Source organism: Tachyglossus aculeatus, chromosome X1 (assembly GCF_015852505.1).
Source record: "Tachyglossus aculeatus isolate mTacAcu1 chromosome X1, mTacAcu1.pri, whole genome shotgun sequence".
In the NCBI taxonomy this organism is placed as follows: domain Eukaryota; kingdom Metazoa; phylum Chordata; class Mammalia; order Monotremata; family Tachyglossidae; genus Tachyglossus; species Tachyglossus aculeatus.
This window is the reverse complement of record NC_052101.1, coordinates 74628422-74649373: the sequence shown is the minus strand read 5'-3', so window position 1 is coordinate 74649373 and position 20952 is coordinate 74628422. Positions and strand designations below refer to the sequence as shown.

Sequence of the window (20952 nt, the reverse complement as noted above, 5' to 3'; positions counted from 1 at the left end):
TATTTGAAAGTACTTATTAAACCCTATATAAGAAATGAAGCTTTGACATTCTTGTGAGATAAATTTTGTCCCAGTCCTTCATGTTTTGATTTGTTAAGGTTTTAAGAGAAAACCAGATGTCATTTTATAACGTTAAGCCAGAGAAATATGTATAAGGCTTGTTAAAGAGCCTAAGTAAGACATACACTAGTGCCAGGGGTATTGGTAAATAGACCACAGAAAATCATTTCTGGAGCTGACTGACAAGCACGGTCATCAACTGGTTCACTCAGCCCAGGCCCTACACATTGGATAAGGGTTTGAAAAACAATTCCTGGAAGAGGTGAAATATTCCAATATATTCCACAAGCTATATTTAATGAAGTTCAAGAACAGTTATCTTGCAAAGATAATAACTCAAATGACTATGAATTGGATTCATTTAGGAAATGTAGCTTTGACATCAGAAAACAAAATCAGATGTCCAGAAGATAGATACACAGTCATGCACATTGCGATGTTCTTATTCTGCTACCTTTCTAACCATCATCACATCTCTAACCTTTAAGCAAACAGGTGAATCTCTGTCAAATTGGTCCAGAAGACAATGCAATGACACCTTCCTGCCAGAAGACTGTCGGAATCGAAAACAAAACTGGGTGTCTCCAAGACAACCTAATAAAAAAAAAAAAGAAGGAATTAAGGACAGATTGAGTTAGTCTTTTACTGAGCTAAGAGATGATAATTTCCTTTAGACTGTTTATACACAGAATGCCTAGAAGTAGGCAAAGTGTTCCTGTCTCCAGTACACGATGAATAGGTCAATTGAATTTCTTCACTTTAATGGATCTATTTCCCATTAATTTGGACTTAAAACCTTTATTCATTTAATACTATTATTTTACTAGGCCAAAAAAAAAGTCCTCTTCTTCCCTAATGCACCACACACTGTTTCGGCACTTCCTAAATCTAGATCTAGCCAGTGCTATGTTGGTATTTTAGGAAACAAACCTACCAGATTCACATACAGCCACGGGATCCCAACTCAAACACGTCGGCTGAAATGCCTCTTCTCAGTTTCTCTCCTAGATGAGCGGACGCCCCTTTTTCAGTAGGACGGCCACTACACTTGGTATCCTACCCCGCTACACAATAACCTCCAGCAGCACATTACAGTCCTGCTTTTGGCCAGGGAGGCAGAAGGCAATGTGACTGCCATGGCAGCACTGCACATAATGGAGGAGAGGCTGGCCAGCTTCCTCCTCCTCCTCCTCAGCTGCTGCCAAACTGCCCATTTCCTAAAGGTTTGCAGTACTGTCACTCTCACTCACAGAGTTCTAGTTATTCTGTGGAGTGAGGAGAGAAAATGGTGACTGCTGTAGCCCAAGCAGCAGTGGCTGAATGAGTGCTCTATGTGAAAGCATCTGTCTTCCCACTATCCTCTTTCTGTCCCCTCTACGTCTTCCTTTCCTGCATCTCGGACTTCAATCCCCTTGGCACCCCCGTCCCACTTTGAGCTTTCAAATATATGGTTGTCTTATCCTATTCCTAGGTCCACTGGGAAAAGATTCCCAACCGTAAAATAAAGGATTAGAGTGTTCTATATCTTCACTGATGGTCAAATCAGTCATTGATTGTTTAATGAAGTAATAAGTTATTTATTTACAGGATTAAACTATGTAAAGGTGACTCTAGCATGCTCCTCTACTGCTCCCTCCTGCTGACTCTGCAAAAGCTTCCTGTCTTTCTTAAAGGAATACAATCCTAAAATATCTATATTTTGTATTCCTAAACCCCTGCAAGCTTTAAAGCAATTCTTGCTCCTCACCTGTACCCAAGTTATCTTGGGTGACAAGGGGGCAGTGAGAATTGATCTCTGTTGCAATGAGGAAGCACCAATGACTCCCAGAAGCAGTGAGCCTTCCTTGCCACTACAAACTCTGCATACTACATGGAGTTCAATGGGGACTGACACCTCGGGGCCAAGAAACAGGGTGTCACTGCAGGTTACCAGTGAGGATTTGAGCAGATCTCAGCAGATCAGAGAGGGGAAGCCCAAGTTCCCCCTCAAAACACCCCTAGCATTCCCCTGAACAGTAACAACACCCTTCCACTACTAAACCAATATCGATAGAAATGGATTCAATGGGCAATCTCAAATACCTTTAAAAATACAACTTCAAACAAGAAATTCAAACATTTAACTGCATGTTTCCACTTGAAGCAACGTTTTTGTTAGGCAGCCCTACAGTAGACTCTTACAGATGAAGTAATCGGCACTTTCCAGGATTACGTTAACAACATCTTCAGCTGGCCCCCAAAATCCAGAGATAAACTTTTGTCAAAATCCAACAGGAAACAGGGGAGTTAAAAATAAAAGTTACTCAAAGAAGTAAAACAAAGTAGACTATAATTACAAGAATAAACCTTAAATGCCCCAGGTAAAAACAGCTTAATCTGTGTCCAAAGAGATTGATCGATCTCTTTTACTGAGCACTTACTGCATGCAGAGCACTGGCCTAAGAGATGCATGTTCTTAGCCTTGAGACACATGACTCACTGCTATGCTTGTAAAACTGGCAGACAACAAGGACAAAGTCATTTAGCTGTGGTCTTATCTTGCTCTTCTGGAAGCAACCCCTGCCTAAGCAAAGCAGTATGGGGAAGTGAACAACTCATTATCCTTCATTCCTTCATACAGGACTGTAACGCTTCACCATCCTATTGCAGTTGTCTGGTCATTTTAAGCATAAGGAAGAGGGTGGCGTGGGGAGGGAAAGGGCAAGGGCACAGGGAAAAGAAAATAATGGGCCAAAGGGGCAAGACTTCAAGTGCTTAGTACAGTGCTTTGCAAGCAGTAAGCACTTAGTAAGTATGACTGAATGAAGACTTACATGCCTTCACTGCCACAGTCCTCACTCCAGCCTGGTGGCCCCAGCAGACACACTGGTCAGAGGAGGGGCCAAGTTAGGGTCATTACTTTCACTCGGCTCATGGAATCAGTGATCCCAGGTGAACTGACTTTCTGAGCTGTCTCTGCACTGGAAGCGAAGCAATGAACGGGACAACGATAAGGCCCAAGTCAAACCACGTGGCCTGGGATGACGTCTCAGTGGCAGTCCCAGCGGCCTGTATTGGCCCTCGATGGTGGCGTGGATATTAGGAGTTTCCAACACAGTCAGAAACGCAGACTGTCACTTAGACCCTGAAACTCTCTCTCATGCACAGCCCCTTTGAAATCACTACAGCTCTGGAAGTGATGGCAGTTGAAGCAGTAGTAGCTGCTGCCACTGAAAAGGAGCCTTCTCCTCTTCCTCCTCCTGCTTTCTAAGGCAGTAAATGCTGCCACCACTACTGCCATGGCTGAAGGATCCTGTCCTGCTATAAACCAAAAACAGGGTTTTACATGGATCAGACCTTTGAAAATCCAGATGGTGGGACAGACCCTAAAATAAATCAAGATGTTTCCACCTAAGGCAGGACTTTTGGTCACTGAAATTGTAACCAACCAAATTTTAATATCCACAAACCCCAAGGCTCTGAGGACTAATTGGATTCTAATAATTATGCTGCATTTTTTTCCTGTTATTTTTTTGAACAGGGCATTCACTTCTTAAACAGTGATGGCTACAGAATTGCCTCGATGGAACTGGGCTGATTATTCTTTTAAAATTGAACAACTTGTTTCAGAAAATACTTCAGGCTATTATGTATGTTATTTGAACTGATCCATCTCTGTTTTGAAGGGTTCAGTGTTTCTCAGATACAGCGTCTTGAATTCTTAAATGAATGTTATTCAGAAAACTACAAGACCTCCCATTTGGGGATTACTACTACAAATAATAATATTAGTAATTATAACTGGTATTTGTTAAGTGCTTACTTTTTGCCAAGCCCCGGGGTATATACAAGATAATCAGATAATCATGGGGCTCAGAGTTTAAATAGGAGGGAGAATAGGTTTGAAACTCCAATTTGCAGATGAGGGAACTAAGGCACAGAGAAGTTAAGTGACTTGCCCAAAGTCACAAAGCAGGTAAGTGGTGGAGTCTGAAATCTTCCCTTGGAAATTCAGAAAAAGGAAATTTTAATGTCTTATTTGGACAGAAGAAATTTGTGGAACAGGATTCTAAGTCAAGCAGCAACAAAGAATCTCTTCATTCCTCCCTTCCAATTATTTAGTTTCTTATTCTTATCCATGTCTTTATTTAACTGTCCTTACTTTAGTTTCCTATCCATACTTAGTATTTACAAACACTGATTGTGGGAGAAAAATGGTTTGAAAAATGTACAATACTCCCTCTGGGCATCCTCTATAGGTCACATACGAGGAATCATCAGCCCTGGAGATTTTCCTGGGAATGAAAATTCTCTTGGAAGAAGAAAAGAAATGAATGAGAACCTTAAGTTACAGGAAAGACTAGCATTGATTTTAGGGAAAGAAGAGAGGGAAATTTAAAAAAAATGTGGAAGAAGGTCTGTTAAAAGGTCCTATGGCAAAAAGGGTCCTTGGCAGAAAAGCATTGAGAACCACTGCTTTAGTGAAATTATGAAGACTTTAATCGATCAATAATATTTACTGTAGGCAGAACACTATACTAGGAGCTTGTACCAACAAAATTAGTAGACATGACCCCTTCCTTCAAGAAGCTTACCGTCTAGAGGGGAAGAGAGACCCTAAAGTAATTTACAGAAAGGAGGAAGTAATAAACTATACAGATAAGTACATAAATGCTATGGGGGTTGTGTGTACTGGGTGGTACAGAAAGGTTGAAATGGCAGTTGGGGGAGGGTGGGTATAAGGTGGGGAGAGATTAGAAATAATTGGGGAAGACCTCCTGGAGGAGATGCGATTTCAGAAGGTCTATAATGATGGGGAGAGCTGTGGTATGTCAAATTTGAAGGGGGCGGGGGAGAATTCCTGGCAGTGGGGAGTGTGTGAGAAAGATGTTGGTGGCAGGAGATGAGAATAAGGAACAGTAAGCAGGTTAGCTTAAGGGCAATGAAGAGTACAAGCTGAGGTGTAGTGGGAAAAGAGAGAGAGAGAGAGAGAGAGAGAGAGAGAGAGAGAGAGAGAGAGAGAGAGAGAGAGAGAGAGAGAGAGAGAGAGAGCACGAACACACACTGGGTAAAACCGATTGTCAGAAATTTCTGCTTGAAAGAAATGAGTAACCTCTGTAGGTTTTTAAGAGGTGGGAGACATGTGCCGAATGTTGTTTTAGAAAAATGACCTGGGAAACTGAGTGAATTATACACTGGAACAGGGGGAGGCCAGAGGAAGAGAGACCTTTGAGGAGGCTGATTCTGTAATCAATCTAGAATATGACATGTGCCTGGACCACTGGGGTGGCCATTTGGTTAGAGAAGAAGTGGTGGATCCTGGAAGTGTTGTGGAGGAAGACTCAATGGAATTTGGAGACAGACTGAATATGAGAGTTGAAAGAGAGGGAGGAGTCAGAGAAAATGCCACAGTTGTGAGCTCAAGAGACTAGGAGGGTGATGTCAGTGAGATGAGAAAATCAAGTGGAGGAGAGGTTATGGGAGGGAACATGTACAATTCTATATTGGACGTGTTAAGCTTGAGGTGCCAGCAGTACATCCATATGAGAGACGTCTTGGAGGCAGGAGAAAATGTGAGATTACAGAGAAGGAGAGATGTCATGGCTAGCGAGATAGAGTTGGAAATCATCCACAAAGAAGTGGTAGTTGAAACCACGGGAGAGGGTGAGCTCTCCAAGGGAGTGAGTATAAACTGAGAAGACAAAGTCTAAGGGACACCCACAGTTAAAGGGGATGGGAGGCAGAGGAGAGGAGGGTGGGAGGCAGGCTAAGGAAACTGAGGAGGATCAGCCAGAAAGGTAAGAGAAAAACCAAGAGAGAACTATGTCAGAAAAAAACCCCGGTTAGATAGTTTTCCCAGGAGAAGGGAGTGGTCCACAGTTTTAAAGGCATCTGAAAGATCTAGGAGAATTTGGATAGAGTCCATTAGACTTGGCAAGGAGGTAAATCAGCTCTTTCTCCCTCTTGCCTATCTTCAGTCCTCTTCCACTATCCCCTGTTCTCCCCCTTAGACTGAGTCCCATTTGGGACAACGACTGTGTCTGATTTGATTACCTTGTATCTGTTCCTCACCGCTAATCTCATCACTGTACCTCGTTCTCTTCTGTCCCTCCATCGACCCCCGGCCCACGTCATCCCCCGGGCCTGGAATGCCCTCCCTCTGCCCATCCGCCAAGCTAGCTCTCTTCCTCCCTTCAAGGCCCTACTGAGAGCTCACCTCCTCCAGGAGGCCTTCCCAGGCTGAGCCCCTTCCTTCCTCTCCCCCTCGTCCCCCTCTCCATCCCCATCTTACCTCCTTCCCTTCCCCACAGTACCTGTATATATGTTTGTACATATTTATTACTCTATTTATTTATTTATTTTACTTGTACATATCTATTCTATTTATTTTATTTTGTTAGTATGTTTGGTTTTGTTCTCTGTCTCCCCCTTTTAGACTGTGAGCCCACTGTTGGGTAGGGACTGTCTCTATATGTTGCCAACTTGTACTTCCCAAGCACTTAGTACAGTGCTCTGCACACAGTAAGTACTCAATAAATACGAATGATTGATTGATTGTTCCAGTGCTTAATATAATGCTATAGTAAGGACTTAACAAATATTATTTAAAAAATCCCAGTCTGCACCCTTCACTCCTCTAACAACTACTTACTGTGCCTCTATCTCCTCTCTCTTGCCTCTGACCTCTTGTTAATGTCCTCCTTCTTGCCTGAAACTCCCTCCCCCTTCACACACAACAGGCCACCTCCATCCCCAAAGCCCTACAAAATCATATCTACTTCAGGAAGTCTTCCCTAACTTATCTCCACACTCCATTATCCCTTCTTTCTGTATCGCTCACTTAAGTGTGTGTCCCCTAGGCAAACAGGTACATCTATTTATATGCTATTGTTTCCCCCTTACCCATTATTTATTTTGATGACTGCCTGCCACGCTAGATTGTAAGCTCCTTGAGGACAGGGATTGTGTCGACCGACTCTACTGTACTCTCCCAAATGCTTAGTATTCATTCATTCATTCAATCGTATTTATTGAGAGCTTACTGTGTGCAGAGCACTGCACTAAGCGCTTGGGAGAGTACAGTACAATAATAAACAGACACATTCCCCGCCCACAACAAGCTTACAGTTAGGGGGTCAGGGGAGACAGACATCAATACAAATAAATTACAGCTATGTACATAAGTTCTGTGGGGCTGGGAGAGGGGGAAGGGCAAAGGGAGCCAGTCAGGGTTATAAAGAAAGGCACTGGGAGAAGAAGAAAGAGGGGCTTAGTCTGGAAAGGTCTCTTGGAGGAGATGTGCCTTCAATAAGGCTTTGAAGGGGGGGGGAGAGTAATTGTCTGTAGGATTTGAGGAGGGAGGGTGTTCCCGGCCAGAGGCAGGACGTGGGCCAGGGGTCGGCGGTGAGATAGGTGAGATCGAGGCACAGTGAGAAGGTTAGCATTAGTGGAGCAAAGTGGGCGGGCTGCAAACAGTAAGCATTCTATAAATACAATTTACTGATTGGTGTCCTTGGGGAGGGAGCAAGAGAGAGGTCTCAGTGGAATGAAAGGGGCAGAAACTGGATTGTAGGGGATTGGATCAAGAAGGAAGTTGGAGGAGTGGAAGTGGAGGTAGCAGGTGTTTATAATCCACTAGAGCAGTTTGGACATAAATGTGTGGAGGGAAAGTCAGCATTAGCTGAAGGGTGCAGTGGGGTCCAGAGAAGGGAAGGTTTTTTTTTTTGATTGTTTTTTTTTTTTTTTAGGATACAGGGTATCCTGTTTTAGGATACAGGGTATCCTCTGCAAGTTTGAATGCAGAGGGGAAAGAGCCTTCAGAGAGCAGGATAATAATAATAATAGTAATAATGATGATGGTATTTTTTAAGCGCTTACTGTGTGCAAAGCACTGTTCTATGCGCGGGGGGATACAATATAATCAGGTTGTCCCACGTGGGGCTCACAGTCTTAATCCCCATTTTACAGATGAGGTCACTGAGGCCCAGAGAAGTGAAGTGACCTGCCCAAAGTCCCACAGCTGACAAGTGGCAGAGCCAGGATTAGAACCCATGACCTCTGACTCCGAAGCCCGGGCTCTTTCCACTGAGCCACGCTGCTTCTCCGGAGATATTGGAGATGGCAGTCAGAGGAAAGAAAGATGGCCCCAAGTGTTTTTAGACGGTGTGAAGGGAGGGGGTTAAACACGCAGGCAGAGAGGGTAGATTTTGAAAGCAGGCAGGCAATCTCCCCATGAGGGATGGCTGAAAAGGATGAGAAAGTGGATGTTGCAGCAGTGAGGGGAGACTGGGGAGGTGAGGAAGAGATCTGGGGGAGCTCAGGCCTGCCTGATGGTTTGACCTTTTCTAACTTACATGTAGAACAAAAAGAGGCCAGAATGTTCAATTGTTTAAAGTTAGTTCTACAGAATGCAAGATTTCATTCTGACTCTTTCCTGAATGCTGGTCCAAAGGTACTGCATTTCCTTACATAGAAATAGAAGCTACTTCAGAGTTTACTTTAATATTAACAACCTCTTCTTAATGTCTACAGATGAACAGGCTTTTCAGGTAGTCTCAACTGGGAATAATCATCTAAAACACATACAAAATGTATCATACCTTTGCAGTCAATTCATCTGTAAGGATGGCAAAATGCCTACTTTCAAGATAAACCAATTTTATTTGGCAGAATTAACACAACTTCAGGTAAGATATTCTAGACTTTGACATGCATCTGGAATCCTCCTGCAAAAAAGGCTCAGCAATGGTACATACAGATCTAAGATATTTCTTTATAACTAGCTGGCAAAATCTAGTCATTCTGATTTACAACTGTATTAATTTGCTTTTTCCTAATGGTGGTTTTTTTTTTGTTTTGTTTTGGTAAAAATCCATGTTCCTTATCTTACATTTTCCTACAGTGGACAAAGTTAAAATTAACTGAGACATTAAAACGGGGTAAATATAAAAGCCAGTGTTAAGAAATGCTATTCAAATAATTCATTGGTAACTGGTGGAAATCACTATTACATTAAAAGGCATCAATGAATTAATATTTGGCAGCAGGATTAATCTCAAACAATTGTTTCTGTAACCCTTTAAGGAAGTCATAAAAATAAACAGTCGCCCACCCACCCTAGATGCCCATCTGGGCTTATTTGGGCAAGTTATGTGTATGCAGTAGTTATGGCAGGAATGGGAAAAAAAGAGAGTGTTGGGGTTCAGGAGCAGAGACCATGGAGAAAGGGGAGTGACAGGTTTATGAGAACAGCTTTGGCAAAAATAAATATGGAAACTAGGCTAGGAAGAGAAGCTACAAATATGTTGGGGGTGGGGTAAGGGTTATGATTAAGTAGAAACACAGAATAAGCACAACCATACGAGGGGATGGATATGCAAGACAGAGCAAATTCAGTAGAGCAATTAGGACAAAAGTCACCCCTAGCTCCACCTGCAAGATGTGACCTTGACTGGACACACAAAACATGGCCCAAAAAACGAACCATAAAAAGGATGTCCGGAGGAGGGACGGAGAGGAGGGGCCGGGATGACAGACAAAGAGCTTCCAGCAGACAAAGAGGAGCAAACTTCGGTTTGCAGGCCTGTAATATGTACCCCTTAGGACAGCTGCTTGAGGATACACCTTGGATGTTGAATTGCCTTGTGCGGGGCTGGGGGACCATCAGCGAAGTTAACTCGGGAGGCAAGAGAGGCCTTCGCCTAGGGTGATTCAGTGAAGCTTGTGGTGGCTAGCGCCGGGTACAAATTCCCCCTGCCTTCAACCTTGGGTGGTCCACAGGCAAGTTGATCACAGAGCATTTTCAGGCCAATGGGGTGTAAGTTTCTGCGGGTAGGGACCGTATGTTCAATTCTGTTGTAATCTCCCAAGCACTTAATAGTCATCAAGAAACTGCCATACTTCCTTGTATGGCAAGTGGATGTCTTAGTTCAGTGCTCTACACACAGTAAGTGCTCAGGAAATACAGTTGATTGACCGAGGTCTTTGGAACACTTGATTTTGGTGACCCTGGGGCCAACCGTGCACTGTGTACTTATGACTTGTATCTACCTAGCGTTTAGTACAGTGCCTGTACACTCTCCTCCTCCCCATCCCCCCACCCTACCTCCTTCTCCTCCCCACAGCACCTGTATATATGTTTGTACAGATTTATTACTCTATTTTACTTGTACATATTTACTATTCTATTTATTGTGTTAATGATGTGTATCTAGCTTTATTTTTATTTATTCTGGTGACTTGACACCTGTCCACATGTTTTGTTTTGTTGTCTGTCTCCCCCTTCTAGACTGTAAGCCCGCTGTTGGGTAGGGACCGTCTCTATATGTTGCCGACTTGTACTTCCCAAGCGCTTAGTACAGTGCTCTGCACACAGTAAGCGCTCAATAAATATGATTGAATGAATGAATGAATATTTGAAATGTGGATTACAAGTCCCAGCAGTTCATGTCAGATCAAAGTCTTATTCTCCTCCCACCACTACTCTCGTATGGCCCAACTATGTTCCATAACATCCTTCTAACCAGAAAATAAGAACTCCATTTAATATTTAAAGTATATGAAAAGAATTACCTGAATTGGAATCTGGAAAAGACAAGTAGCAAATATTGGTTTTCTGAAAGAGAGAACAAAAGCCGTAATTCTTGAAATAATGACCAAAATAAAAATGTGCAATGCACATATAGAGTGGTATATCTCCTCACCTCTTTATCTGTAAGTTTGGAGTGCTGAGGATATATTACCTGCAAGAGAAAAGTTACACTTCATTAGAAGAGAGTGATACAAAATAGGTACTTAATATTCTTTTCATGACCGAAGAAATGATTTGAAGATGCCGGTCACATGCTTGAAAAACTGGGAAAACTTCATCATTCCTGGGTTTCTACAAGTGGAAGGTGACTGAAGTATAGAAGCACAGGCCCCAGTCTTCCATCACCAGGGTCAGGAGACGGTTGGGGAGTTTTAGCCATTCTATCCCCACCCCCCACACCGCCCCAACTCTCCATCGAACTCTCGTCGTGGGACCCAACCCTACCCCGACAGGAATGGAAGGAGGGCAAAACAAGACTTTGAGAAAAGTGAGAATATTGGACTTTTTTCTGTTAACCAGCCTGGGGGTGGAGGTAGAGAAAACAGGAGGGAGAAAGGGAGTCGTGCTAACACTGATGTTTGTTTGCGGTGTCTATATTTGTCTGCCAGCCCCCACACTGTCTTCAGTTTACATGTGCTGTGTATACTCCCAAGTATATAAAATGGCATTACATATGTTACAGACAGTCAATAAGTGCTTAGTGAAATTGATATTTCTTAAAGTCACAATTTGGTCTATCCCAATCAAATAAAATGAAGATTTCTACTTCAGGCAGAACCTCCTTCCAGGTGGAGAACAAGAAACAGTTTCCAGCATCCTATCTCCTTTCAGATGATCTTAAATACCAGATCCAGTGAGAAGTAGAGACTGAAGAGGTAGTGCTTGGGGGCAGGCAAAAATAGCTTTGAAATAGTTAATGTTAACTTTCGGATTAATAGTCCAACAACAAATGTATAAGATATCCTCTTCAAACGCAGAGCTCAGAACAACTTGAAAAACATATTTCGTCAAGTACAGGTATATTCTAAATTACAAAGAGATATGTTCCTGAAAAGAAGGCTGTAAGTAAAACTACATATACAAGGTATGTCATCTAAAATAAGAAATGCAGTGAACTGATCAATCATATTTCTTGAGTGCTTACTTTGTGCAGAGCACTGTATTAAGTGCTTGGGATTAGTGTAATTAGAGAATCAAAAAATCCATACATGTGAGAGAGGCGTGATATTAAATTCATTCATGTAGGTATAGAATAAATTGAATATCTCTCTCTAGAAATTTGAATTAGGATGGCCACATCAGCATGGGTGTTCATGACATGCCTCAGGCCAGGAGCTGGCAACCTTTTTGCCCCAAGGGGTCCCACAAACCAGGTCTCCGAGTAGCTGGTGTGCCGGATCAGCCACACAATTTCAATGGCTTGCTTTACTGTGAACATGATGATTTTAAAAACCTTGTCCCCCCACCCCACCACTGCACTAATGTCCGCTTGGTGGCAGCTGAGCTGAATTAACCCCACCCCCAGGCAGCCCAAGGTAACTCAATTCCATGGGGCCCCCAAGTGACATGATTCCACTAGGAGAGTTCACAGCCACAGCTGTTGCTGGCAGCAGGGAAGTGGGGGAAAGAAAAGGGGGGGGGGAGTGAAGGAAAGAAAAGAGGAACAAATGGGAGGGGAAGAAAGAGAATGGACAGAAGAGGATGAGAAGGGAGGAGAAGGAAGGGGTAGCAAGGGCAGGGGTTAGTCTTTTCCCCCTCCCATCACCCCAGGGATGGGAGAGGGCAGTGCCAACATGATCATGCACATGGGCAGCAGTGAGGTTGCCCCTTCCTCACCACCTGAGCCCAACAATAGGGGTTGGGAGCCCCTCACATTCTCCCACTAAGGATGCAGTGAGATTTCCAGGGGCAGAGGGATCCTGCTCTCCCCAGCTGGGCCCTAGAATTTCCCAAGGCCTTCCACTGTAGAGGACAGGGTCCGTGACCTTCTAGGACTCAATGCCCCGGCCCCGAAGGAGGGTCCCTGTTGCTGACTTGCCCCTCCCTCCCCTGCCCTCGATGGGCCAAATGGAGTCCAGCAGCCCCACACCATCTGCTGCAGTAGGGCAGGGGTGAGAGAGGGCAAGAGCAGGATTATCAAATGGCAAGCAAAAAGGAGTTTGACATGGGGAAATTACGCGGGACATGAAACGGGCACAAGAGGGGCAAATAAATACAGAGATACATAAGAAAGAGACAGACCAACACAAGAGTCGAGAGCCTTAAAAGGAAGAGAGGAGAAACAGGAAAAGATGTAAAAAAAATCTGATGGAGATAATTACAGAAAGAGAGGAAAGGGACAAAGATAAATAGGAAAACTCTGTGTCTACTCTGTGTGAAGCATGGATATTTCTACTAATAATTGATACATCCTGTTGCAATGAAATTCCAAATATTGACTTGTCACATAAGGAGAGATGTCTAAATGGTAGTCAACAGGAAAAATTAAAGGGACAGGTTCCAATCGTATTTATCAGCTTTTTTCATGAAGCAATTTGAATATTACTCATTGACTCCATCATATTTATTGAGTGCTTACTGTGTGCAGAGTACTGTACTAAGCGCTTGGGAGAGCACAACAATAAACAGGCACATTCCCTGTCCACAATGAGCTTATTGTGTGTTTGAAAAGGTAGAGTAAATTTCTGGAAATCTAGTCTGGAGGCTTCTCACACACAACAAAAAGGACTGGTTATTAAAATCTGTGTATGATTTGCCAAAGTAAAAAGTATGTCCTACCATTCTCTCAAAGACACACACCCCTACTAAGCACTGATAAGCAAGGTAGCCTAGTGGATAGAGAACGGGCCTGGAGTCAGAAGGGACAGAGTGGAAGAGGACAGAAGTGGGTTGGGAAAGGAGGCAGTATTAGAAAGAAGAGAAGCAGTTTGGCCTGGTGGAAAGAGCATGGGCCTGGGAGTTGGAAGGATCGGGGTTCTAATCCCGGCTCCGCCACTTGTCTGCTGTGTGAGCTTGGGCAAGTCACAGCTTCTCTGTACCTCAGTTACCTCCTCTGTAAAATGAGGATTAAGATTGTGAGCCCCAAGTGGGGCATGGACTTTGTCCAACCTGATTAACTTGTATCTAGCCCAGCGCTTAGTACAGTGCCTGGCACGTAGTAAGAGCTTAACAAATGCCATTCAAAAATCATTAGTATTATTGTATTTGTTTAGCACTTACTCTATGCCAAACACTGAGCGAAGCACTGGGGTAGATACAATACAATCATATCAGACACAGTCTCTGTTCCACACAAGGATCCCTAAGGGGAACAGAGAGCAAGTATTTAATCATCATTTTACAGGTTGAGGAAACTAGTAAGCCATTTAATTTCTCCCTGCCTTAAAGTCACACATCAGGCAAGTGGTGGAGCCAAAATCAGAACCCAGATCTCCTGACTCCCAGTCCAGGGATGCCTACTGTTGGCAGTGTCATCATCAAACAGAAGATGCAAAGCAGCAAGACCAAGTGGACAAAGCATGGGCCTGGAACCCAGAGAACCTAGTCTCTAATCCCGGCTCTGCCACTTGCCTGCTGTGTGACCTTGGGAAGTCACTTAACTTCTCTTTGCCTCAGTTTCCTCGGCTGCAAAATGGGGATTCAATACCTGTTCTCCCTCCTCCCATAGTCCCGTGTGGGCCAGGGACTGGACCTGGCCTAACTTGTATCTGCCCCAGTGCTTAAAACGGTGCTTGACACATAGTAAGCGCTTAACAAATACCATTTTAAAAAAAGACATAAGAAAACAGAAGGGCAGCTCTATTACTACTGCTAATCTGCTAAGGAATCTTTCAAGTAGAGCACTGTAATCTCCATTTTAAAAGGCTGCCTGAAGGAATTTCAAATTACCTGGATTTTGGAGGACCAATATTCTGCTGAGCAATGACAAGGGATGATACCTGTGTCACCCGGTTTGAAGTTTTCCAATTACAGTAGTCTTGGAAATGAGATCATGAAGGTAAGTCGGGACTGGAGCTGCTTTGTGTCCTGTTTCCGTATGCACTAACTTGGTTCAGAAGGCAGCTGCAGTGAGGGGGTGGAAGGAACAGGAAGTCGAAAACAGTTCCCTCAATAGTAAAATGAAGATTAAGACTGCAAGCCCCATGTGAGACAAGGGCCGTGTTCAACTTGATTAACTTGTATCTACCCCTGCCCTTAGCACAGTGCCTGGCATACAGTAAGCACTTTAATAATAATACAAAAAAAATATTTTTGTTGGGCTGGAGCACCACTCCTACAGGAAATATTCCAGATGATGCATTAAAGATGAAGGGTACAGAAGTTTCATAATCCAACCCTTTGTCTTCCTATAGGACTTCAAGGTTATTTACCCTAGTCTTAAGGATCTCCAAGGAAGGTAGATTTCATAATTTCTCATGGCAACCTATTTCAATTCACAATTCAAGACATTTACCCTTATGCCTACTAAATCTCTCCTGTTTCAGTTTAAAGCCACTCTTCTTGTTCTGTCCTTGATGGTGATTGAGAACTGAGAATTTGCTATTATAAACTGTAAATCAAATAAAATGGCTAAATTTAAAAAGTTGATGACATTTCACTCTATATCTATGGCTTCTCACAACATTAAGAGTTTCAAATCTCACTCCTCTCAACCTACTGCTGGTGACTGAGGAAAAAGTCGTTCAGGCCTATACTTGAGTGAAATGTCTCAGGCAGAAACAATAACCTGGAACACAAAGGACACTTATTATAAAGCTTTTTTATTTGTCCAATAGACTGGACCCCTCCCCACCCCCACAACACTCATGCACATCTGTACTTTAATGCCGGTCTCCCCCTCTAATCTGTAAAAGCTTTGCGGGCAGGGATGGTCGATACCTAATCTTTGGTACAGTCCTCTCCCAATCGCTTAGTACAGTGATGTGCACACAGTAAGTGCTCAGTAAATACCACTGGTGGATTGATCAGTAGAGGGGGAGATGAGACATTAAAATAACCTGCCGAGGGGGTAAAAACAGGAGAGTACAAGGATACGTACAGAAGAGCTGTGGGGCTGAAGGGAGGGTGACGTCCAAATGCTAAAGTGGTACTGCCGCAGTTACACAGGTGCCGCAGAGGGGAGGGTGAACAGGGGAGGGGAGGTTTTAGTCAGGGAGGCCTCTCAGAGGAGTTATGATTTTTGGAGGGCTTTGTCCTAAGGCCTAGAGAGGCAGGCTGGAGCAGTTTACAGGGCTGGTGCAGGGTCTCCCCCGGAACAAAGCAACACTACTTTCCAGCAGAAATCCTCTTGTAGGCTGGAGTGGGTTTGTGAGTGAGGCAGCAGTAGAGGAACTGTGCCAACGCCCTGGTAGTCCTGCCGTCGCCTCCCCCCGAGACCTCGCTAACTTGTATCAGGATTTCTGCTGGAAGCAGCTCTTCCCTGAGGCTGGGTAAGGGCTGCTGTGATCTCACCCTAGGCCCCAGGACTGCTACCTGTAGGACAAGCATCGCTCGGATCTTCTTCAAAACCTAATCCAAATCAGGAACCATGGCTTCATTAAGACTAAAAGTTTATAACACATTCTAAATAAGACCTATTCCAAATCAGAGGTAAGCCATCTCCAGCCCTCATGCCAGAAGGTTGCCACACGCTGTCACCAATGCTTCCCAGGCCTAAACCACCATGCCTTTGGTGCTCCACGATCTTGCCTCCATGAGCTCCTATTGGTCACTCTACCTCCGCTTTGGTGGCTGGGGACTGGCAAAGGGCGGAAGAAGAGCACTTGAATGCCACAGCTATCATAGCAAAACTAGTATCTGCCCCACTCACTTCCTCAGCACTATCCTTGGATTGTCATTATAAAAGCACTGTCAGTGCCAGGTCCTAAGAGAACATTTTAGGCCAACCAATACAAAGCACACTTTTCAAGATTCCAATTCTAATTTGAAGAAACCTATCAGATTGTTCAAAATCCAGGGTGCCTACCTCCCCAGCTGATTCTTTTTAGACAAAATAAACTCATTTCCCCAAATACTTGGAAGTAGAATAAGCCAATTCTGTTGTATTGTACTCTTCCAAGTGCTGGGTACAGTGCTCTGCACTTAGAAAGTGCTCAATAAATCCCACCGATCAGCTGAAAGGACTTACGATAATAACCTTTTAGCCTTTTTCAAATGTTTTCAGCCTGGAACCTCCTACAAGCTACAGCCCCTCAAAGGCTGACAATCTGGACCTCCGAGATCTGATCTTACCTAGCCCAACTTAAATGCCAGAAGCGATAGCTCATAGCCATCCCAAACTCACAGCTATGGTCAGCTCAGGTAAGCTCACTGTGGGCAGCGAATGTGTCTGTTTATTGTTATATTGTACTCTCCCAAGTGCTCCCAAGGACAGTGCTCTGCAAACAATAAGCGCTCAATAAATACAATTGAATGAATGGGTTGTTCCCACAGATCGCTGGAACCAGCTTCCAGCTGGAGCTCTGCTCCTTCTGCATCTGAGCCGCCAGGACTTGATCAGATTCATTCATTCAATTGTATTTGAGCGCTTACTGTGTGGAGAGCACTGTAATAAGTGCTTGCAAAGTACAATTTGGCAACATATACAGTCGCTACCCAACAACGGGCTCACAGTCTAGAAGGGGGAGGCAGACAGCAAAACAAGTAGACAGGTGTCAATACCATCAAAATAAATAGAATTATAGATGTATACACATCATCAATAAAATAGAGTAATAAATATGTACAAATATACACAAGTGCTGTGGGGAGGGGAAGGGGGTAGGGCAGAGGGAGGGAGTGGGGACAGTGGGGAGTGGAAGAGGATCAGAGGATAAGGGGGGAATCAGTCTGGGAAGGCCTCCTGGAGGAGGTGAGCTCTCAGTAGGGCTCTGAAGGGAGGAAGAGAGCTAGTTTGGCAGATGTGTGGAGGGAGGGCATTCCAGGCCAGAGAGGTAGGACGAGGACCAGAGGTCGACGGCGGGACAGGTGAGAACGAGGCCCAGTGAGGAGGTTAGCGGCAGCAGAGGAGTGGAGTGTGCGGGCTGGGCTGGAGCAGGAGAGAAGTGAGGTGAGGTAGGAGGGGGCAAGGTGATGGAGAGCTTTGAAGCCAATGAGCACAAGACAATCTGGCTTGAATCAGATTGTGAGTAAGAACGCTGCTCAGCACCTCATTTCATTCAGAGGACTGCAGTGCCACTCATTTCCAGGAGGCACAAGAGGTTGTCCCATTCCAGTAGCCCACAGGGCAGCCTCACACAAACCACAGCCTTCCCCTGAAATGAATATCCAGCCACTTCTGGTTAGCTGCTGAGTACTTCAGGTTCAGCAGCATTGCAGCTGGCACCAGGCTGGGCCACCCGGGGAAGGGCTGGTAACAGGCCAGGCTGGGCACAGGCAGGAAATGGGCCAGGACAGATGGGATCCTGGATTTCCAGCTTGTGCAAGGCATAACTTTAACTTATAGCCCTGGGGAGAAATCAGATTTCCATTAATGTACAAGGGGCCGGGGCAGAGGAGGGAAGAAGGTAGCCACCTTGGGCACTGGATGATTCCCCGAAGCAACAGTGTCCTGGAGACTCTGGAACGCTTGACTCAGCCTCTCTCTGTTCCTCTCTCCCCCACCCCACAGGGCACCTTGTGAGTTCCTTTATTCTCCAGGAGCTTGATATTTAGCCTTTTTGACGGTTTGGATGCCACTTTTCAAGGCCCTAGTTGAAGTGACAGCTCGAGTTCAGTCTCTACGGGAGTATGGCACTCGATTCGAACTCAGGAGGCCACACTGATTCCACATCTTTCAAGCCCTGCTGATGGATGATGATATAATCTAGGGAGGGGTCAGCGACCTTTCTGTGCAAAAGAGCTTAATGATCTGCCTTGCTCCATCTCAGCAGGAGGGACAGAAGCAGCAGCCACATGTGCTTTTGCCTCTCTAAACAATGGCTTGTCGAGCCACACAGCTGGTAACCTATCCCCCCAAATCATTCCTGGGCCTCCTTCCCCATCTGCCTTGCTCCATCTCCAAGGGAAAAGCAAGCACACCCCCACCTGCGTCACCCCAACACACTATGCCATCCGCAGGTCTCCTTTCTGACCAGCCTTACCCCATCTCCTCCACCAAAGGGACAGACGCAGGGGCAGCGGCAGCAGCAGCAGCAGCATCCCACCTCCACAAAACGTAGAATGTTGGGCAGGCCGCAGCTGTGGCGCTTACTGGGACTCAGACTGTTGGACTCTGAGGCTCCAGAACCCTGAAACTCTGCTCCTGAAGCCACAGCACCTTACAGTTTTTAACTTTATTTTGGAATCTCCCCCTCCTCATCTTTTAGGTTGATTTTGTGTTTTCATTGTTTTACTCTCTCCTTACCGTTGCCTGCCTCCCTCCCCACTTACTCTTAGATTGTCAGTCCCTTGAGGGCCAGGGACCCTGTCTAATTCTCACCATGTGTATTTTCCCAGCACTTAGTACAATGCTTTGCACACAATAAGTGCTTAACACTATTACTACTACAACAACCAAAAAGACCTGGGTTCTAATCCGGACTCCTCCACTTGTCCTCTGTGTGACCTTAAGCAAGTCACTTCACTTCTCCCCCGGGGGAAACTTATCAAGAGCCCAGGACTCTGCATCACCAAAAAGAGGAATTTCCTTTCAAGAGGGTTCCTAAATACAGCATTAAAAGAAAAGACGAACTTCCTCATCATGCAGGTTTCTCTGATGAACTGGGCATTAAGGGACACTTTTGGGAGGATTGAAAAGGGGTTACTTAGGCATGAACTTTCTCTGCCGCGGTAGGTGTCTAGGCTGGGATGGGGCACCAGGACATTGTGGGGGGGAGGGGGCGGGGAGAGGATACTTTAATAAAAGAAGAGCTGTTGTGGATTTCGATGCTGGTGTGTCATCCCTTCAATCACTGCTACCAAATGAGACAGTGGTAACAGTGGCAACAGTGGGCCATGCATGACAGCACCACCATGCTTTGTAGAGTATTTGCTCGATTTGCTTGTATCCACCCCAGTGCTCAGTACAGTGCCAGGCACATAGCAAGCACTTAAATACCATAATTATTATTATTATTGAGTAGTGTCACTGCGAAGAAAGGAGCTTGTCCATAAAGTGAATCCAGCCCCCATATCTGTGAGCTGTCCTTCATCAGATAGCCTAGTTACAGTTCATGCCACAGTGTGGGCAGTTAATGGGCAAGGGTGCTATCCTTCTTTGGAGATAATTTTCTGTCCAGTAGTGTCCTGATGTTCCATGATGGAATAGCTATTTCTTTTCTAGTCAGTTTTCTATCTGTTATCGTACCATGAGATTAAAGTTCACCAGGCAGAGTGTTCTGGTGAGACAATTTGGAGTTTGGGCAGGCAGGCAATTTTGTTTCTATTTCATCTGGAACTGGGGAGTAGCCACAAATGATTTTGAGCCCCATTCAAATTAATGAAGTCCTATAAAATAGCTTCTTTATTGTGGTTTGCTCTCCCACCACCCCCTCTCTCCAGCTCATCCTCTTCATCTCTCCCAAGAGAGCCTGTCCCAGTCTTTGAACTCTGTAGGCTCTGACTCACTGATCATGCCTTTCTTTCTCCCAGCCATATATAAACCGCTCTCCTCTGATATCCAAAACCATGTTTCTTCCCCTCCTATCCCTTCCTTCAAAGCACTCCCCCCAAAATCACTCCTTCCAGAAGGCATTTTCTAATTAATCCACCTCTCCCCTAACCCCATAACTAGATCCCATCAGTCCCAAGGATGTTCAAGTACTTTGCTGTTCATTTACCTGTGTCTGTATATATTCCCTCTTCCTTAACTCTGGTATACTACAGCTACACTTTCTCTCTTCCTCTTTAGCTCTTCAGCTTCTCAAGAGCAGGGATCTCACCTTTTATTTCTTTTGTGCATTCACCAAGAACCTAGTAATTAATTAATTAATGATGGTATTTGTTAAGTGGTTACTATGTGCAGAGCACTTGGTCTGCCCACCCAATCAGAGCACAACAAATACCACTGATACTGAACAACTCAACAAAGCTCCTCCCTCCAAATACGGTGCGCCCATATATGGCATAATGTTCAAGTCTAGAGCCAAAAGCCAACGTGAGGACCTCACCGCTTTCCTAAACTTGAACTTTGATATGTGTAAAGAGCTTTATGCTGCTGCTGCAAGGCCTACTTTAAACATGCCTCTCGAACTCGTGCTAAAAAAAACTTCAAGGCTTTGGAACTGGGCCAGGCCAAACGGGCAGGTGGCAAAACATTCCCAATGGGTGAGTTTCAGCAGAGATGTGCTAACCATCAGGCTTTCCTCCCTCCCCCCCCACACCCTCACCCATCATTGGTTTTA

The 20952-nt window shown here is 44.7% G+C and overlaps 1 protein-coding gene across 1 annotated transcript in view; it reads right to left on the bottom strand.

The window, feature by feature from the left end:
* The window catches only part of DENND6A (DENN domain containing 6A), a 67667-nt gene that overhangs the window by 38032 nt on the left and 8683 nt on the right, over positions 1-20952 (bottom strand). The window contains exons 2-4 of the mRNA XM_038772545.1: positions 10743-10781; positions 10612-10654; positions 542-654 (exon numbers count right to left, since the gene is read on the bottom strand). Coding sequence (XP_038628473.1) covers positions 542-654; positions 10612-10654; positions 10743-10781 — 195 coding nt within the window. The remainder of the gene's footprint in view (positions 1-541; positions 655-10611; positions 10655-10742; positions 10782-20952) is intronic.